At 32.8% G+C, this 19,715-nt stretch overlaps 2 protein-coding genes and 1 pseudogene across 2 annotated transcripts; 1 reads left to right on the top strand and 2 right to left on the bottom strand.

Moving 5' to 3' along the window:
- Positions 1-1,771: 1,771 nt before the first annotated feature.
- Positions 1,772-5,109, bottom strand: LOC145599020 (protein DELETION OF SUV3 SUPPRESSOR 1(I)-like). The gene is made up of 2 exons (XM_081655431.1): positions 4,983-5,109; positions 1,772-2,226 (listed from the first exon to the last, which is right to left on the bottom strand). Exons 1-2 carry the CDS (start codon positions 5,074-5,076, stop codon positions 2,093-2,095), a joined length of 228 nt encoding a protein of 75 aa, XP_081511557.1. The 5' UTR covers positions 5,077-5,109; the 3' UTR covers positions 1,772-2,092.
- A 2,089-nt stretch (positions 5,110-7,198) lies between these two features.
- Positions 7,199-10,078, bottom strand: LOC145598476 (U-box domain-containing protein 19 pseudogene; annotated as a pseudogene).
- An 8,943-nt stretch (positions 10,079-19,021) lies between these two features.
- On the top strand, positions 19,022-19,597 carry LOC145597163 (uncharacterized). Its single transcript, XM_081653320.1, has one exon. The coding sequence runs from the start codon at positions 19,022-19,024 to the stop codon at positions 19,595-19,597; it is 576 nt and encodes a 191-aa protein (XP_081509446.1).
- Positions 19,598-19,715: the final 118 nt, after the last annotated feature.

Below are 19,715 nucleotides of genomic sequence, written 5' to 3'. Positions count from 1 at the left end.
GTACACAACCAGAGGCCAGAGCGTTCTTTTTCTTTCAATAGAGGGATTATAGTTGTCCCTAGTCTTTAAAAATCAAAAGTCCAGCACAATAACAAATTAGTATGCAAATAGCAAATTAGGTAGATGATACTTGAACAACATTACATGTAACATGATACATCAATTTCTTATTTTGTGACCATATACTAAAATCGGGTGAAAAGATATTTCTTAATATTGATTGGTTATGTCTTTTGAAATTGGCTCTTGCTAAATGCAATTTTGTAACCGTTCCAAAACAACATAGAAAAATAGCTGTAACAAGCCAATTAACAGGACAAATCTTGCAGCTGGTCCTCTTGATGATATAGAATTGAGTGCTTTAATTTGCAGATATTTTTGTTTATGATTAAGATATCGATAAGATGGATCTTTTCATCTTTTGATGAGTCATGTGTTAGTCATATGGGTCCCAACAATGCTATTAAAAACTGTTTTACAAACGTGTAGTTACAATAATAAGTAGGACAAGTGTATCATTTCTTGCACAATCTTACCATTGATGAGTTTGATAATGTAATTTAAATAGTCTTGTAAGGTGACTACTAGATTCAAATCTAGGTAGCACCTCATTTGACACTTGTAGTTTTATGCCTCTGAAATAGTTTGAAGTTTGGTACCATAATTTAGCTTCACTCAAAATAGAAATCATCATCGATTATACTCATCTTTGACTATGAATATACCTAAACACCCAAAAAAATCGCTTATCACACAATAAGATATCTAAGAGCAATTTTGGTATTCAAGGGTGTCAAAGAGTTGATTTTTAATGATTCTTGATTCTTCTAATCTCAATTACTATGCATGGAACGATTGGCAACTCGTTCATATTCTACATTCACAAGTTACCAACCATAGCTGTAAAATCGAATATTTTTCACAAATATCATTACCCTTTCTGAAAAAAATAAATAATAAATAACGATATAGCCTTAATGTCTACAAACCGGGAGCTAAAATTGAAAATAATAAATGAAATAAAAATAATAATATAGCACTAAGAGGTACATCCGTACATTTATTATTACCTAAAAAACAAATATTATTAGCTTATCAATAATCCAAAGGGTCGTAATTAGCAAACTCTGTTTAGAAATATTGATTTATTGTTATCAATAGTAATGGGCATATATAGTGGTGGAACATTGGAACAATCATTTATCTGACCCTTTTTTTATTTTCTCTTTTTAATTTAAGGAGCTTGTGGTGTCATTTCATATCATTAGCTTTCAAAATCAAAACGAGGACTTTTGAAGTTGGGGGTCTCAACAAGTCCTTCCTGAAAAGAAAAGCTACTCAGCAAAATCAGGCAAAAATACTGAAAAGCCAACTGAAAATTAAAAAGCCACAAACAAAAGGAATTGAAACTTGAAAGCATTGTCTAAACTCTAAACTAGCTTGTGCCTTGTGAAGTGGCCAAAAGCCCAAAATTGTTAAGTACTCCATAGTTTTTTTTCCCTTCATTTTTATGGGAAAAAATTGAAATATATAGAATATTATCCTGAATTGGCTTAACTTTCAAAATCTACATTTGTAACAGCAAGTTTTAATTTTGTACAGGTAAGAACAAGCTATGTTTCCTACATAATCTTTTCGAAATCAAATCTATTGTAATGAAAAAAAAATAAATAAAAAATAAAAAAAAAAGTCAAACCCATAATATAAAAATTCAACAATATTTTTAGGAAAATATATCGTCAACGCATAAAATCAATATACGAGTAGAATATTGAAAAGCAAAAGTTGAAAGCCTAGCCAAACAATGTCGAATATTATACAGTACAACAGAAACAAGTTCAACTAATCATAATGGTCCATAGAATCCATAGATGCTCCTAAGATACCAACTAAAAGTTTATCATGACCAATTATCTTCTTCAATTTCCATTTCCATTTCCATTTCCATTTCCATTAATAGAATTTCACATCGCCCGTAATAGAATATTTGAGACATTTGGAAAACTATCACAGGGATAAAAGGCACCTCAACTTGAATTTCGAGAAAGATGATAGTTGGATTGAAAATAACCAATAGCCATCAACAACTGATTCATTTCTTTTCAGCAACATTACTCTCCAACTCCCTCCTAAGTTGCAGAGAGAAGTCATCGTTGACATCATCATCATCCCAGTCGTCTTCCCACTGCTGTGTCACCTCCTTGCCTTCTTCCTTGCTGTCCCACTCTGTAGTAGGAATAAATAAATATTTAATTGTGTAACGAAGCAATTATAAATCCACATTAAAAGCATAAATTATCCATTTGCAAGGTTACAATTGTTTTGTCTTCAGCTGTCTCAATCCTAAGAAAGTTATCCAGACATGTTGAATCACAGTATAAACTGCATAAATTCGACAGTTAAGCCTTAAGAGGTGGAGACAATAACAGTTGCTGCAAATACAGATTACAAGTCCTCAGACTATGGAATCCCTGTGCCCATCACATACTCCCAAGTGCAAATGCAAAGCTCACTCTACTGCTGATTATCTCTTATAAATAATACGAATTCTGTGTAACCTCAGCACCAGCATAAAAGCATGTGCTCCAAAGATGATGTTAAAGAGAATGCAAATGTTACATATTAATGCCAGAAATTAGAGACTCCATATATTGCAAGAACGAGTTCAATCAGGTCCTAAAAGCTACAAAATAGTCAAGATGCAACTAGCCAATAAAATTCAATGAAATGAGTGTGTAAACCAGACACAGGCAATTTGGCGATGGATGCACAACTAGCTTCTCGCTACTACCATACTCAACTATAATTAAACTTGTAAAAAATGATTATTCTCGCTCACCCAATAATCAAATCATTTTGGTATAATGTACGTTTTCTTTAGTTTCTCTACCTGGCCCCACAAATTATAATGAAATTCTCTTGGAGTGGATGGACTCTTGTTAGCATAAGCTACATAATCCAATCAGAGTAAACAATAATAAACCAGAGTCAGGCATTTTGGTGATGGATGCACACCTAACTTGCCATACTTTAGTTAAATTTATCCAATATGCTTATTCTCAATCAACCTAAAATCGAACTATATTGGTAAAATGTATGTTTTCTTTAGTTTCTCTACAGGGCCTAGCAAACTACAATGTAACTCACTTAGAGTGGGTGGACACTTGTTACTTTGTTAGCATAAGCTACATAATTTTATCAGAGTAAACAATAATAAATTTTTGAAGTTCAAAGATTCCTAACAGGCAAAGCTATGTTAGCCATCTTCAGGATATGAGTCTAAAAGGTTCAGATCTGACTATTGGATCTTTTTCCTACAAAACTAAACACATATACTACTCAGGATATAGCCCAAATATAGGGCTTTGGATTTCGGGCCAATGGTATGATGTGATAATTAAAAGCTAAAAATTATTCTTAGTTACAGATACTTCTAGGAGAGAGTTATCAACGAAAGGCATTACCTCACAAGTGCAAAAAACAAAAAAGCCCATTGCATCCGTTAAAAAAATAAAAAAGCAGAAAGCTTAATTTTTCAAGACAAGAGTTTCACCAGGAAACATATGTTATGAAGACTTCAAGAGCTGAGTCACTGAGACAGAGGGAGGAGGCACATGTATTCAAACAAAGTGTAAAGGCTGAAGATGGCAGTTTGAAGGATGCTTTAGGTAATTAGGGAAAATGGGAGACAAATCTTGTGTTTCCCCTTTTTCTTTGCTATTCTTGGGAGACACGGGGTAACAAAGGAAGCTTTGCCACACAAAAACAGCAGTGGTGGCTTGAGGAGTGCGCCTCCTAGAAGCCAACCCCACACATAGATATGCCAAAGGCTAGCCTTCAAAATCAAGGGAGTCAGGGAGAGGAGGGGTCCAAGATTCAGATATACGGATATACCCTCTATCCCAGAAAAGTATAAACAGCGTCATCATTTGTTATCATAGAGAGAACTCATAACCAATTAACAGTTATTCACTGAAACTGTCTACACAAGTAGAAAATGGTGAAAAAGGAGGAAAGGATAGATGGGGACTATCTTTAATTAATGTATCTTTGTCCAGTAGAACTTCAAGATAAGTCTTTAGAGTTCAGAGGTTGCCAGCCGATTAAGTAATTTATTAGACCACTAGAGGTTGATAGTCAAAAACAGCTAAATACTAGTAGGCTCAATAGACAACCAACCGAAAACACTTATATCCCAACTCATACAAAACTCAATTTAGCCTACAATTGATTGACTCACTTCACATGGATATTGGTTTGTCAGACAGGTATTTAAGTCATCAATGGCTAGAGTAGAGTGTCTTAATTTCAATAACCTCAAGTATGCTTTCAGGGTTGCATCCTGTTTAAGGATCAACTCATATTACGCTATTACCTCTCAAAGACAAGAGCGTGAGAGGGGGTCATCAACCTACCATATTATATCCAAGGCCATTTGTGGTGGAAACAGCTAACAGACTACGTGGTATACTCTCCTTATACACAGCTTTTTAATCATCAGCCAAACCATCTTCATAGCTTCTTTTTAAGCGATAAAGTAGCTTAAGATTCTAAAGGCTAAGAACATAATGCATCCGACCCCAACCGAGATGGATATTATTATCAATCTAAACATAGTGTTCACTGCTTAAAACTGTACCCAATGTTCCTAAACTCATACAATTAATAATCAAGGTACTAGAGGATAGTATAACCACAATACAATTGAGATGATTGAGCATCTCAAATAAAGTAATAAATTAAACCTGCATTTTGATTCAAAAATGGACAAAAATCACAACTGTTTCCTCAAATCAAGAATAAGATACATGCATATACTAAATTATGATCAAAGAGACAACCATAAACCCTAGAATCCAATAACTAAAAAAAACAGCGTAAATCAAAACCTAGCAAATTGCTAGGTTGTACCACAATTCAATGAAATCAAACACAGCGAAGAAAATATAAGCTAAAGAAGACAATAGTTTCAAAATTATTACCAAGATCGATTTCGAACTCCTCAAATTCATCATCGTCTTCAAACAGATCCATCTTAGCTTCTTCAGAAACTGGTTTAGCCTCGTTCGTCGCCATTACCTAAAATGTTCAGTTCCAACACACTGTAAGAAACCCTAATTTTCGGAAAACAGGGCTCTAAATTCAATCAACAAAAACGCAATTGATATTCGTATAATAACAAGAAATTGAAGAAATTAAGCGGCCAAATTACTCACCAGAAACAAATTAGGGAAGAACCGAAGATTTGGAGCGAAGAGAGAGAATTATTTGTGAAAGCAAAACGCTTTTTATTTTAAAGCGGGAACTAGAAAGAAGTAGTATAGACTAGAAAGCAAGAAAAGGATTTGGTTAGTTACTCACAATTATTGGGCCTCCCTCGGTCTAGTGCTTGTAGCATTTGTGTTTTGGGCTGTGTTTTTGGGACCTCTCTTTGATCAGCCCGTCTTGTGTGTGGCTAACCACACCGTGTGACTACTTATAAAAAAAATCAAAGTAACCCATGTAATACTGACCAAGTAACCCTTGTAATATTGACTGAGTAACCCCTATAGCACTAACCGAGTAACCCAATAACACTGACGAAATAACCACTTTAACACCGATCAAGTAACCCCTATTACACTACGAAGTAACCCCTGCCACACGGTGTCGCCAGCCACATATAAGACTTTGTGCTCTATGATTAATTAAAGAAGGCAGCCAGAAGGTTTCGGGAATGTCATTGTATAATCGGTTGTATCTTGCGGGATAATTTAAGCTATTTTTTAAGCCATATGTACATAAGAAATCGCTGAATGATTTATATTACAGTACAAAGTATAGTGATAGAAAATCTTGCAATACGAGGATAATTCAACCCCAAAGGAAAATAAGAGGGGTTGGGAATTTTTTATAAGGTTTGGGTTGTGCCACTTATGTATAATTTATTAAGATTGTAATGGAATTTTTTTATTTTCTCATAGTAGAAAGTATTCTTTTAAAAAGGAAAATGAAGAAGATGCATACAAATGAGGGTATTTTTCTGTAAAGACTAATCTCTTACAAATTGAAACATAAAGTTAATGCCTAAAATGCACAAAGTACCTTAAAAAAGCAACATAGTCGGATTTTGATTAACTTATCACTTATTGTTTATATGTTGTTAGAACTTCCTCTATCAATAAGTTGACGATACAAAAAATGGCAATATGGTGACTCATAAAACATTGAACACATTATCAATGAGAGTATGAGACCTTACTTTTATTTATGAACATAGTTTTGTATTTTACATGTCAACATAATTGGATTTCTTTTCTTATTATAAAAAAGGGTGGGACAAAAGGACATTGTTAGATTGTTAGGCTACACAAAATCAACTAACAACAAGAAATAAAAGGATTGTAGTAGGTAAAATACAAGTTAAATTTTATTTATTTGCTCTTACCTACTTTTGTGGTGGATCTCAAATGGACACTTACACTAATGCCTTACCAATGGAAAAGCACAACCACAAATGCAATGAAAATACCTATGATTTCTACCTTTCTAAATTAAATGATCACTTTTCAATTGCGCTTTGAAGTATCAAATTTAATCATTCTTCCTAGTTTGTGCACCTAATCATAGAGCAAATGACCAATTTTACAAATTACCTACGATAATAACTTAAGGTACTTAAATTCACTTGTACGGATGAATTTTCATAGTTATATATTAAATAAGGTTAGTAAAGATTTTTTATACTCTCGAAGTTAGTGATCACATGTTGACTTTTAAATTGAATATTTATGATTTTGACCTACTGCGTATGATGCATAATGAACAAAGTATTCCAAGAACTTAATCACTAAATCATTTGCATAGATAATGTTGATAGAGTATAAAATATATTCCTGGGCCTCAACCATCAGCTTAAGCTTTTGGTTGAGTTGGTCCTCTAACATGGTATCAAGAGCCAGCGTGACACAAAGGTCACGGGTTCAAATCTCATCCACCCCCCACTTTCAAATGGAATATTAAGCACTGGGTATGAGGGAGGCCCATGCTGCATCCACACTTCTAGCCCAAACGGGCTCTCGTGTGAGGGGGCGTGATAGAGTATAAAACATATTCCTGGGCCTCAACCATCAGCTTAAGCTTCTGCCCTTGGTACAAAATTCAGCAATACATTTAGCAAAGCATAATAATATATATACTAACCAGACTAATAAGACCACAATCTTTAGTCTTTATTCACTTAATTATCAAAATACAGAACTTAAATCTGTGATAATGTTTCACTTTTATGGCAATTAAGCCACATTATATCCTCTACTGAAAAGAAGGCTAAGTGTAAATTTATACAGTATACAATAACCAATTGCAAAGAACCTAAGCCTAATATATTGTTTCAGCTCTTTGAAAAAGCTAGCTGATTGTTCAAAAATAGCTCTATGAATTCCAATTTGGTAAATCCTACATATTTACATAATATGATTATAGCTTAATTACTATGTATTACCCCTATATTGCATGAACAAACCTTTCCTTATGAAGTTTAGAAGCAGCTGTTAAGCTCGAAGAGCTCGATTCCTGAAACTTCTGCAGCATATTGATTAGCATTCGCGCTTTCCTGCTACAATGTGAGCTCCCATCAGTAGTGAGTGCATACAGTGAAGGCATGATGGCCGGTTCCTTAGCCAAAATCGCGACAACCTCATCCCCACCATTCGTGCACAATGATGCTAAGATTGACACACAGTATTCTTTTCCTGCCTTTGAAATGGAGGATTTCAACAATCCCATGATCAAAGACATAGCCGAGGTTTGTAGAATCGCGATACACCCATCAATCCTCTCAGCCAAACAAGCTAAAATAGCCAAAGAATCAGCTATTAGGTCTGATCTCTCAATGGAAGAGATAAGATCAACTAGTTCTGGTACAATTCCAGCTTCAAGTACTCTTTCATGATTTCTATGGTATAAAAGAAGCCCGAAAATTGCAGCAATCGCGTTCTTCTTCCCACAAATCGTCCCATCTTTGAGAAGCTCAATAAGACCAGGAATAGCCTGTCTTGTTGAACCAATCATTTTCCTGTACTTCTCCACAGAAGATAAGTAAAAAATAGTGGCTGCTGCAATCTGCCTCGATTCGAGCTTCATCCCCCTTCGAAGGACTGATATTATCAACGATAAACCACCTTCTTCGATAATCGATTTCTGCCCTTTAGAATGCTTTGCCAGCTTCAAAAGAGCAGCAATTGCATTCTCCTGTGTGCTAGGATCATCTGAAGTAAGAAGATCCAATAGAGGAGGAACATTACCAACATCAATCAAAATCGAACGATTAAAGATACTCGATTTTGTCAACAATCTTATCTCATAAGCAGCCTTATTCTTCTGCTCATCACTTCCATAAGTCAGCCTCCCAGCAAGAAACCCAGCTAGAAATCTCACAGCCTGCCTCGAAGCAGGAGTAGGCGATAACACTGTCCTCGATGATTCCTTGCTTCTTCTTCCTGATTTCGATATCGAAATCCCATTCTCCGAACAAAACTGTTGTATCAGCCTCTTGAGAGCAGAATTTGGTACTAATTCTGTACTTTCCAGCCTCTCCCCTGTCTTGGGACAGAGTAAATGCCCTGAATTCAGCCATTTTTGAATTGATGCTCGATCATATGTTTGCCCAGTAGATATAGTTACAGGATCCATCATCAATTCCAATGAAATCGGGCATCGAAAATCCTCGGGATTCAAGCAATTAAGCATTTCTCCTTGTGATTTCACTTCAATTTCGACAATAATTTGCTCATCATTTTCATCCAATGAATCGAAAATTACTGCCCTGCAGTAGCACATCAATCCCAACAAATTACTAATTAAGGGAACTTCTCTTGCATCTTCTTCAATATTACTCATTTCGTCTTCCAAAAACTTGACCTCTTTATTGCAATCTTCCCAATTATAAATCCCTAAATAATCAAGAACCCGTTTGATCAACCCTCTTTCGGGTTCGAATTCATTCTCGAATTGGTTTAATATCAATATCACCCTCTCCATGGCACATTGATCATTCAGGCTTACATCAATCTTCGACTTTTGTGCTTGTTTTCCGAGTAATTCAACTAATTCCTTCACTTCAGAACTAATTTGAAGTGAATTTAGATAAAGTATATCAAGAGCAGTAGCAATTGAGCTAATCAAAACACGAAATTGATTAGCTATAAACTGCGATTTCATCAAAATAAAGAGTTTAGACCCTTCTCGAGTACAATCTTGTAGTAAAAATTGAATCTTTTGGAGTATAAAATGAAGCTCTGAAAGGCATAATATGAGGGATTTGGTAAAATTTGGTTGATAATCACGAATATCCTCGAAAAATATATGGAGGATTTCGACTTGTCGAATTACTTCCCGGGCAAATTTTTTCTGAGAGGGAAAAAATTTGGCTTTGAATTTTGTAACTTCAGTAGATATAGTGATCAAAGAAGTGAGAAGAATCGATGGGGTTATCGATTCACACGGCCTAACCGCGGGAAATTTAAGAACCCGACGATTATCGGGATCGATTTTACGGATCATTGGTGGAAATTGTGGATGGAAAATGAAGGATGAAAGGGAAGGAGAAAGAAGAACAGAGTTGCTCTGTTTCTGTTTGTGCTACTAATATAGATAGGAATATGATAAGGCAAAAAAAACTTTGGTAAAAAAAACATAACAGAAAAGAATCTAGTATTGGCGGTATATTAGGAATTCGTTAAATACTTTTATTTATCCTGTTTTGGGTAAAAAAAAATTTAACAAAGAATTACGTAGGATATTTCGTAGGACACGTGGCAGCCGACAATGCGGCTTACACGCTGAGAGTGTACTGACACGTGTGGGTGGACACGTGGGGAGGTGGGGTTGGCGGGGAGATTTAATTCTCGGATCACGTAAACGATGCCGTTTTACAAGGTAAAAATGTTATGCTGATGTGGGTGGAATTGGAAGTAGGGCCCACAAAAACCGACTATGACACGTGGAGGATTAAGAAGATGACAAGTATCATGGGTGTTTCGTTGGAAGAAACCTCAATGGAAAATAAAAAAATAAAAAAAGGGACTAGGTGCATAAAATTGCATAATTGATGATGTTATGCAATAATGAACAAGAAAAGAGTCGTGGGAAGAAGCTTAGAAGAAGCTTGGGTTATAAACTTGTGATTAAATAATAAATTGCGTAATCAGAATGTGTGGTAGTCTACTATTGGATGTCAAACAAGTAGACTTATTTGTTAAGTGTTCTAATGTTTGGATTTGGCCATACATGTTGCTATCATATCGTTTGAAGTTTTATTATTTATTTTCTATTATCGGATACAAACTACTTTGAATAAGCAATGTAGTATATAGCTCGGCGTACTTAGTTTGAATGTTAGTTCCTATCCATTCGCTTGTTGTATTATTCGGTATCTTTATAGAAAACAGACTGTATTATTGTTGATTGAATTGCGAATGTTGATTATTTAATTTCCTCACATTTGAACAAACAATGATTGTTTTAGTTGGTAGCAGTCTCATGCTTTTATTCATGCTTGATTATGGAGCAATTATTTAGCTGTACATTTTTTCCCCTCATTATAATCAAATTATATATACTTAATTCATCAATTTTCTTTTACTTGCAACACAACCTTTAAGCACGCAGTTTTAAGAGGTAATTAGTGATGGTATAAAACTTTTTTTTCAAAATAATTTTAACAATAGGATTAGAGAGGGGTTAGGTATCATGTGTAATTAATTTAATCGTTTACAATATTGTGTTACAAGTATTTAAAAATGGAGGAAGTATGAGTTTGAGATCAGATTGTCCATATATGATCGATCCATTCGTTATAATTTCCAATCGGAAAAAATGGTTTATTACCTATTGGAATCACTCTCAACCACTAATAGAGAGCAGTGATAGTGGAATTGACATCAACCACATCTATTATAAATTACGGCTAATGGACTAGAATTTACCTAGTAGATACTAGATAGATCGATGCAGCAATGATCCTAAATAAGACTAATTAAATGAATTAATTTAATGCAGCAAACAACACCTAAATTAAAAGAATTAGAAAATTCTGAAGTAACTTAATTAACTGTATAAAATAGATCAGATCTAGCAAAATCTGACCTATGAAAAGAGGAGATTCCAAAAAAGCCAAATATAAAGCCTTAATCACTAGCTTAATTAATCACTACACATGTGCATGTTAAGCCGTTGGTAAATTTAGTACCATATGCAAATGCTTTTATATTCATGGGATTTGTCAAATTGTACTTATTTAACTAAAAAATTAAGGAATATGGTTCGATTTTAGTACACTTTCACAGAAAACACAATCTAAGAGTCTTCATTGGATACTTTTTCAAGTATAAAACTAATTTACTAATCACAATAAGGTTCTAATTATTTGCAGAAATTATCAGATTAAAAAGACATACCATGTTGGTGGACACAGGACAATGTTCAAACAAGACAAGCTAGATTAAGCTTTAACATAATTTGTCTATTAGTTACCAACATCAATATATAAAGGTGTACATTAAATATATAATTGTACTTAATTAGTATTCGTACTTGTAAATTGTCTTTGGTGAGACAAGTTTCTTTGAAGGCACGCTTTAATGTTACCAATGAATCCAATGTTATCCATTTATGTGCTCTTTCGGTTGGTTTTCACTCTTTGCTAGAAATTGCTATTTTCATAGAGTTGTATTGAATTGTTAATAAATAGATCGTACGTATGTATATGGTCACTAGTGAGTCTTGTGACCGGCCTGTTCGTAATTGTAAATTATACATGAAGGGTGATCTGGTGGACTGGTGATGGTATTGTCGTATGCATTCATTTTGTGTTTCTTGTTAATTTAGACTCTTTAATTAGTTTAAAGAATGGAGAGGATTCAGTTACTTTCTTAAAAGTGTTATATAATGTGTTTAAGATCATTAATCTAAAATTATCTGAGATACTAGTTTAGAGCTCGTTTGGTATTATTGTCTGTTTTCTGCTTTTTTATTATAGTTTTTAAAAGTTAAACATTTTGTAATATGGAGTATAGTTGATATATAATAAGCTTAAAATTAACATATTAAACTAACATGTTAATTCTAAAAAATGACAACAGCAAATTAGAAAGCCGACATACCAAATATGACATGGAGTAACTAGATCTAATAAGTATCTTAGGCACCAAAAGAAATAAAATGAACGAAAAAAATATGCAATTGTATAAAGACAAGGGTGATATCTTAAACATATTAAAATTATATGCAAAAATGCAATGCAAAAAGACAAGGGAGCTGATATATCTTAACCACCGTGAATATGTTGAATAATGAATGTACTACTGCAATTTTTCTGAGTGAACTGATTGAAGCATGCATCACCATCTTTAAAATTCATCCTTTTAAATTGATTTCTTTGCATAATTGATGATATTGTCCGACTCGCAGTTGCTCGAAACGCATTTAATAATTAAATCAAATAAAGTAAATATTTTGCACTTTTGCATATGTGAATATGTGATAGGAAATAAAATATAGAGATATGGTAGATGCATGATAAGAGCATATAATAATAAAGAAGTGAAGAAATGTTTTAGAGACAAAATAAAATTAATGGCTTGTTCGTTTCAAAAAAAAAAAAAAATTAATGGCTTGTTGGCAATTATATTGACAATTTGACATAATTCATATATATTTTTTATTAATTATAATCAATGTCTTTCATCCAATTGCCATGGCCTAATCGAGTTTAAGTCTCCTCACATATACCTTGTTTCCGTTGGATATTTTTTCATGATTAAACGCTATCCTAAATTTTGTATTGAGATGGAAAGCCCTATGAGGTGGTGAGGGCAATTACGTTGATGAATATTATTATTGTTCTCTAGCTTCTTGCTGCTTAAGATTAAGTTTTGAGATTTTGCGTTTTAATAAACAATAATATGAAAAATTGAAAAATAATTCATCGCAAACTAATTAAATAAAAAATAATACAGGGAAAATAATCATAATAAAAAATAAAAAATAAAAAAAAAAAAAAAAAAAAAAAAATCTATGCATTACATAACCCCATAGCTTAAGTACAGAATAATAAAATCAGAAACATTTTCTCAAATATATACTCCCAATTGCCCTAGCTAAATGGTTGTATGCAGCATGCATCAACTATTTTGAAATGTACACACAAAAATAAATGTTGTCTTTCTTAACTACAAAAATAAATGTTGTTTGTCACTACATATGAGTATATGAGATGCAATGATGCATTTATATATATTCTTTTACGAGTAATATACACCCTCTGTCCCCTTTTGATAGCCCCTTATGGACATTTTTCACATTCACAAATAAGAATAGTAAAAGTATATTAAAAAAGTAAAATGACATTGGGTATGCAAAAAAGTAAAGAAAGAAAGTAATAAAAGTACATGGAAAAATAAAATTTACATGGGAAATTTAAATTTGCACAAGTATTGTTGCAGATTGAAGGGAATGTTAGTAAAAAAAATTACTGTAATTTTAATGGTTGTTGGAAAAAGCAAATGGAGTGAACGTTTTGGGACTAGAATTTGTCCATAAGAAACTATCAAAAGGGGACGGAGGGAGTATGATTATATGATTATTGCCTTTGTATGCGTTATCCTCATATCATGGTTAAATGAAACCAATATTAGCTGTAAACCTAATTACATATCCAAAACAACTTTTAAAACCCTAAGAAATAATGTATATATTGAAAGAGTTGACAATCTATACTATAAAATGGTTGAGAAGATGAGGTTTGGTCGTCAGCTTTGGCTGCCAATTAACTAGTTGCATATTAGTTTCAAGGATATAGTTATTACTTATTTATGAACCACCTACCTTATACTATTGCATGCCCCTAGATTAAAGTAAGGAGTTGCTAGAATTATACGAGTAATTTAGCATAACATTATTATTATTATTAAACATTTATTTACTTTATATATATTATATACACGTGAGAGAAGGAGTAGATCGGCAAATTGCTTAACTTGCAATCTGGATCTATTCTTAGGAGTACACATGCAAGAAGTTCCTCGTCTGATTTAATCTGGTACCAGTATTAATTATTATTTTTTTTTCGTTCTTTAAATTTGTCCTCTTTTTATCATTATTTTTTTTATTATTATTATTATTATTATTTTTTTATCAAGCTAAGGATGTGACTTATTCACCTTAATAAAAATAAGTTTTTAATTTAGATTGATTAGGTGTAATAAAGGTTGATCGAATTCAATCATGTATAATTAGGTATTAAGAAAATTAAGGCTTATATAATATGGTATAGTGTTAATTAGGGCCTGTTCACATTTACTTAATTTCAGTTTAGTTTAGCTCCTAATTTCCCTCTCCCATAAAATATTCATTTCAGCTCACTTCAGTTCAACTCCAATCAGTTCAGTTCAGTTTAGTTCAGCTCTAATCAGTTCAGTTCAGTTCAGTAAATGTGAACAAACCCTTAGTATGTTACTACCTCCAGTACATATTGTATATACAATATGTCTTTAGCACAAATATTTACACCTTTCACTTTGAGTTGTTCAAATAGTCACATGAAATTTTGTTAGATATATGTCTAATTATACATTAATCTCATACAACTATTATTACATTCCCAAGTAAACTTCTCTCATTATTTTTCCTACACAAGTACTATGAATTTTAAAAACCAATCCACAATATGAATTTATTTTCTTATAGAATATAAAATCAAATAAATTTAAGGAAAATGCTATATATAGCCCTTAGGGCTACATATAAGCATTAAATTTACACTTGAAAAGCGTAAAAAGTTAAGAAATCATCAAAATATAAACACTAATTACACTGATTTACGCGTGTTTTTGTCATGAATTCATAATTTTATACAATTTCCAAGAGTATATTTAATGCTTATATATAGCCCTTAGGGCTACATATAGCATTACCCTAAATTTAATTTATTCACACTAATAGACTTATTACAAGAAATTTCCGTGATACAAATGTGGGATGCAAAATCATTAGATTTAACGAGTCGATATCAATATCGATAACCATCAACCATACGTCCATACATTATTCTTTGACGACTACGTAGTACTATTTCTTAATCAATCGCTATTCAAATAATGTAAATTAATATAAGCAAATTCCAATTCAAACATCTCGTGGCTTTCTATGATTCGCACAAAATGAATTATCTCTTAATTAAATTCATACAACACACATTCAAAAAAAACATGATAGTTACACTATATAGATTAGTACTTACATCGTATTATTTAACTACCGGAAATAACTAACTTTTCCTTAGCATAGGATTCATCAAAGACGTGGAAGTTGTCCATTGGTTGGTTAGCTTGTGTGTATGAACGTCAGAAAAATGTTTAGGAAGTAGCTAATCAACATGGATCAATGAAAATGAGACATGTATAACGCGCTTGGACAAATCTCCATTTATTTCAATTTAATAAAATGTTTAGTGTGAAATAAATATCTTAGCTTAATACTTCCTTCGGTTTGTTTATTAAACAACACTCTCGGTCCGTTTTTTTAATTTCAGCTTTTGTCATTTCACGCACACCAATGCAATACTTTAGCCATTAATATGTTCAATTATATTTTAGTAAAATTATAAGATTTTGATATTTAAAAAGTAGACATCAAGACGAATCTAAGTAGATCCTATATGATGATTATATTATTACTTACCGATTAATCACTAAAGATTATTATTGGAAGTTGTGTAAATAGTGTAAAAGTTAAAGAGGTGCAATTAAGAAAGGATGAAGAATTAAACCTTAATCATATCCTAATTTTATATCTTGTCTTAATTGAAAAAATAATAAATATAATAACGTGGATCGTAATATGTCAAAATCACTGCCAAATATAATGAAAGTGGGTAAATAAAAAGGTCAATTTCATGGGGTACACACGGAAAGTCCAAGTCCAGAAGGAAAGCCAATGAAGCCCAAATGTGGCCCACCAAATCAACCCAACAATCAAATACTAGTTGTTTAACCGACCGACCTGTTATCATTTCTTAGTAGTTTCAAGCTATGAAGGGTTCTTTCAAGTATAAATGAAAAAGACCTTTCAATTGAAATTAATAATACTAATAAAAGTATTTATGAAATAGACAGGACAAATATCCACCAAAATAAAACAAGTAGTCACGTATTAGGTCTATCATGAATGTTTTTATGATTTAAGTGGTCCGACATTAGATATTGATTACTTATTAAGAAAAATCGACATTATTTTCAATCCGATAAGTGACAGTATTTGACAATGAAGTAATTTTTTATTTTATTCTCGAGGATTTTCTAACTTCCATTTATAACCTTAAATTTTTGTTTTTCTACTAATTATAGAATAATAATCTTCAGATTTTTTTTGGTAAATAACACATATACCAAAACTTACTTGATTAATTTCTTTATAATATGATATATCCTTACTTGATTAATTTCATACACCAAAACTTATGATGCATCAAGTACCAAGAATAAAATGAAGCTCCCGGTCTAGTGCATGCATGTCTTCATGCAAGTTTATGACAATTGGAAGTGCAAAGTGAGGCAGAGGGGACCTTCCACCGGGGTCATTATTTGGGGCCCGGCCCCCTTTAAGTTCGTGTAATTAATTAGTTAATGTAATTAAATAACCTATTTTAACTTATAAATTATTGGAGTATAGTGATTAGTTTTGAGCGTCGAGAGGTAAAAGATTCAAATCTCGGTCCCTCTAATATTTTCGGCCAAGATCCGCCACTGAAATGAGGTAATGCCATAATGGTGTATATTGTCTCCCTTTTATATGCAACATAAATAATATCGGCAAAAACATTGTTCAAGTGTCCAGATGCACGTTAAATATTTTTTTCCCCGGCTGCATGAAAGTTAAGGTACAGTAAGCAATTAGGCATGCGTCCACTTGACATAAGGATGATGTTAGCTGTAAGTTAAATGCCCTATTCTTTAACCTAAGATTATCATAGAAAATGTGGTTCAAGTTGATCAAACAAGTTAGCATACATACATAATAGATGTTAGTGTCTAGTTTTGAAGCCGCGTTTGGGAATTGGGACCAAAAGAACGTCATTTTCATCAAGTTGGAATGAACTTAAAATGGAGATAAGTTGTGATATTCAACTCCAATTACGGTGGGCAGCTTATTCCTTATATCAAGAGTAGACTAGCTAGTATCTCGTCAACTTAATTGCCTTTTAAAGATAGGTAATAATGGGGGTATCTAGCTGATTATAATAATGCGCCACTAGCTATATCTTAAATAAAATCTTAAATTTGATCTCTCAGAACAACATAATTTTGGAGAACATCATTTAATTTATTTTGATGGTTTCTAATACTATTCCATACGTATTTGTATATTTCTTTTATTACTACCTCAATTACATATTATTTGCAATGATTTGACATAAACTAGAGAGAAAACGTCTAATTGTTGCAAATAATTTGTAACGAAGATAGTATTAATCATATCAATAATTAATTAGGTTTTTTTTAATTTTTTTTAATTCAAAACTATATATTGTATGAGTGCTTGTGGGCTAACAAAAATGTCAACATTTCATTTATGTGTACACTATTTTGCCTTGTTCATTAATAAAGTTATGGTCCCTGTCTATGCAGTAATCTATGGTACTCCATTGGATAAGTTATGGTAACATTTATGCACAATTCTGGATTTCTCTAGAGCTTTATTTTATATAGAGTATATTAATGTCATTAATCTCATTAGATCTAAAATTTTGGAGCTAACAATGCATGATGGTTGCCACCCCTTCCCCCCGCCCCTCACTCTCTCTCTCTCTCTCTCTCTCTCTCTCTCTCTCTCTCTCTCTAGTCTCTCCTCTTTAGACCTATTCTGATTGATTGAACTGAGCTGAACTGAACTGAACTTATTGGAGTTGAACTGAAAATAAGCTGAAGAAAACATACCCTTCTTCCTTAATAGTACTATAAAATTAGTGTTTCATAGGTTGAGAAATTCCAATTTATTTATTTTCATAAATTTGGCTATTTTTGACGTTTTGCTATTAGTTTTAATAAAACTGCATTATTTGAGTGTAGTAAGTGAGTATTATGCAAATTGTTTCATGCGTAAAAATTTATATGGGGTCAAAAGAGAATTCTCATACGATTATAATAAAATGAATCAAATGAGATTTTGCTTCACCTATTACAATAAACCAATAGACCCTTTCGCCAAGTAAGGTTACTATTAAATCACGGAAATATAAAAGAAGGTATAAAAGATAGACAATTTGAATGCAACAAAGATCACAACTTTAATTTGTAGAAAGGATTTAAATATCTTTGTATTGTATTTGTTAGATTTAAATACCTTTGTAATGGGCCTTATCCTCCATATGTTTATATCTTAAGTGGGCTCATTTGTTGTTTTTTTTTTTTTTAAATATATATATTTTTTTTTATTATTTAAAATCAAAGTCTGAACTGCAGCCCAAAACAAACACAATTGACACATTTGAGTGGGCTTTGGGCTATTACAATAAGATCAGGCTTGGATAACGCAAGGCCTTATGAATTACTCGTATGATGTATAATTTCACGTCGAATATTTAACAAAATAAAATTCTATCATTACACTTAAATTTTATCTTCTAATATCATACGAGTAGTAGATTCTAGAAATAATAAAATTCTATCATAGCTAACAAATATCTTTATTGGAGAAACTTCTAATTTTATTCTTCGTATCTATTAGTCTTATCTCATTACTTTTGTTTAATTTGTTCATCATTTACTCTCTTATCTAACCCTAACTTTCCAAAAAAAAAAAAAAACTTAAACTTCATGCATGAATTACACCGACATGGTAGGGTTATACTTGACATAAAATTCCATTGTAGTTAAATCTCTTCAACCGACTAAAAAAACCTATAAATATTTCATGCAACCTTCAATTTTATACATCAAGCCAAAACATCCATTAATTCAACAACAAAAAAAACACCAAAACAATGGCACGACAACAATTTTTTCTCTTAGCAGCCCTTCTTTTCCTTTGTGTAACAGGCTCGTTAGCAAGCTACTCCCCAGCCACATCATACCTCATATCCACCTGCGACGACGCAACGTACTCAACCCAATGCCTCCAAACCCTCCTCCCCGATGTTGACCGCATCAACAGCACCCCGAAGAAGTCCACTCGTCTCGCAATAGCAGCCGTCATAGCAGCAGCCCAATCCGGGTCTAACAGCATCACGCAACTCTCGAAACAACCTCAAGTTTGGACCCGTGAAGCTAACTCCCTTAATGATTGTAGTACCTCACTCGCTAGCTCGGTCAAGGGATTGAACGCAGCAATGGACGCCACAGACCACTTAGGTGGTGGTAGTAAGAGTGACAAGGAGTCAAAGAGGACAAGCATGATCAATAACGTCAGACCCGTGATTACGGCTATTGACACTTGCCTTAAGAATTTGCAAGGGTTGAGGGCTCGAGATGTTGTCTTAAGCAGAGTTCAAGAATCTACTACACCACTTAATCATCTTGCTACTAATGCTATTGATCTCATCCGTCGCATGCAGTTTTAATTTGATTCTTTTATACTACTACATTATTAGTTATTCATTAATAAGAGTTGTTTAAGTGTGTTGGTATTTTTTAAGCAAGATTTAGGAGCCTAAGTACTATGAGTTTGTTTTTAGTTTA

Source organism: Chenopodium album, chromosome 20, assembly GCF_948465745.1.
Source record: "Chenopodium album chromosome 20, dcCheAlbu1.1, whole genome shotgun sequence".
Taxonomy (NCBI): Eukaryota; Viridiplantae; Streptophyta; class Magnoliopsida; order Caryophyllales; family Amaranthaceae; genus Chenopodium; species Chenopodium album.
Note: the sequence above shows the minus strand (reverse complement) of the source record. Positions and strands in the feature narration are given on the sequence as shown.

Bases quoted from the DNA above. Each gene is read 5' to 3' on its own strand.
- LOC145599020 (XM_081655431.1), bottom strand. From the start codon at position 5,076: ATGGCGACGAACGAGGCTAAACCAGTTTCTGAAGAAGCTAAGATGGAT. The intron at 2,227-4,982 runs GTAATAATTTTG...TTCCTACTACAG, and splicing joins GGAGTTCGAAATCGATCTTG to AGTGGGACAGCAAGGAAGAA.
- LOC145597163 (XM_081653320.1), top strand. From the start codon at position 19,022: ATGGCACGACAACAATTTTTTCTCTTAGCAGCCCTTCTTTTCCTTTGT.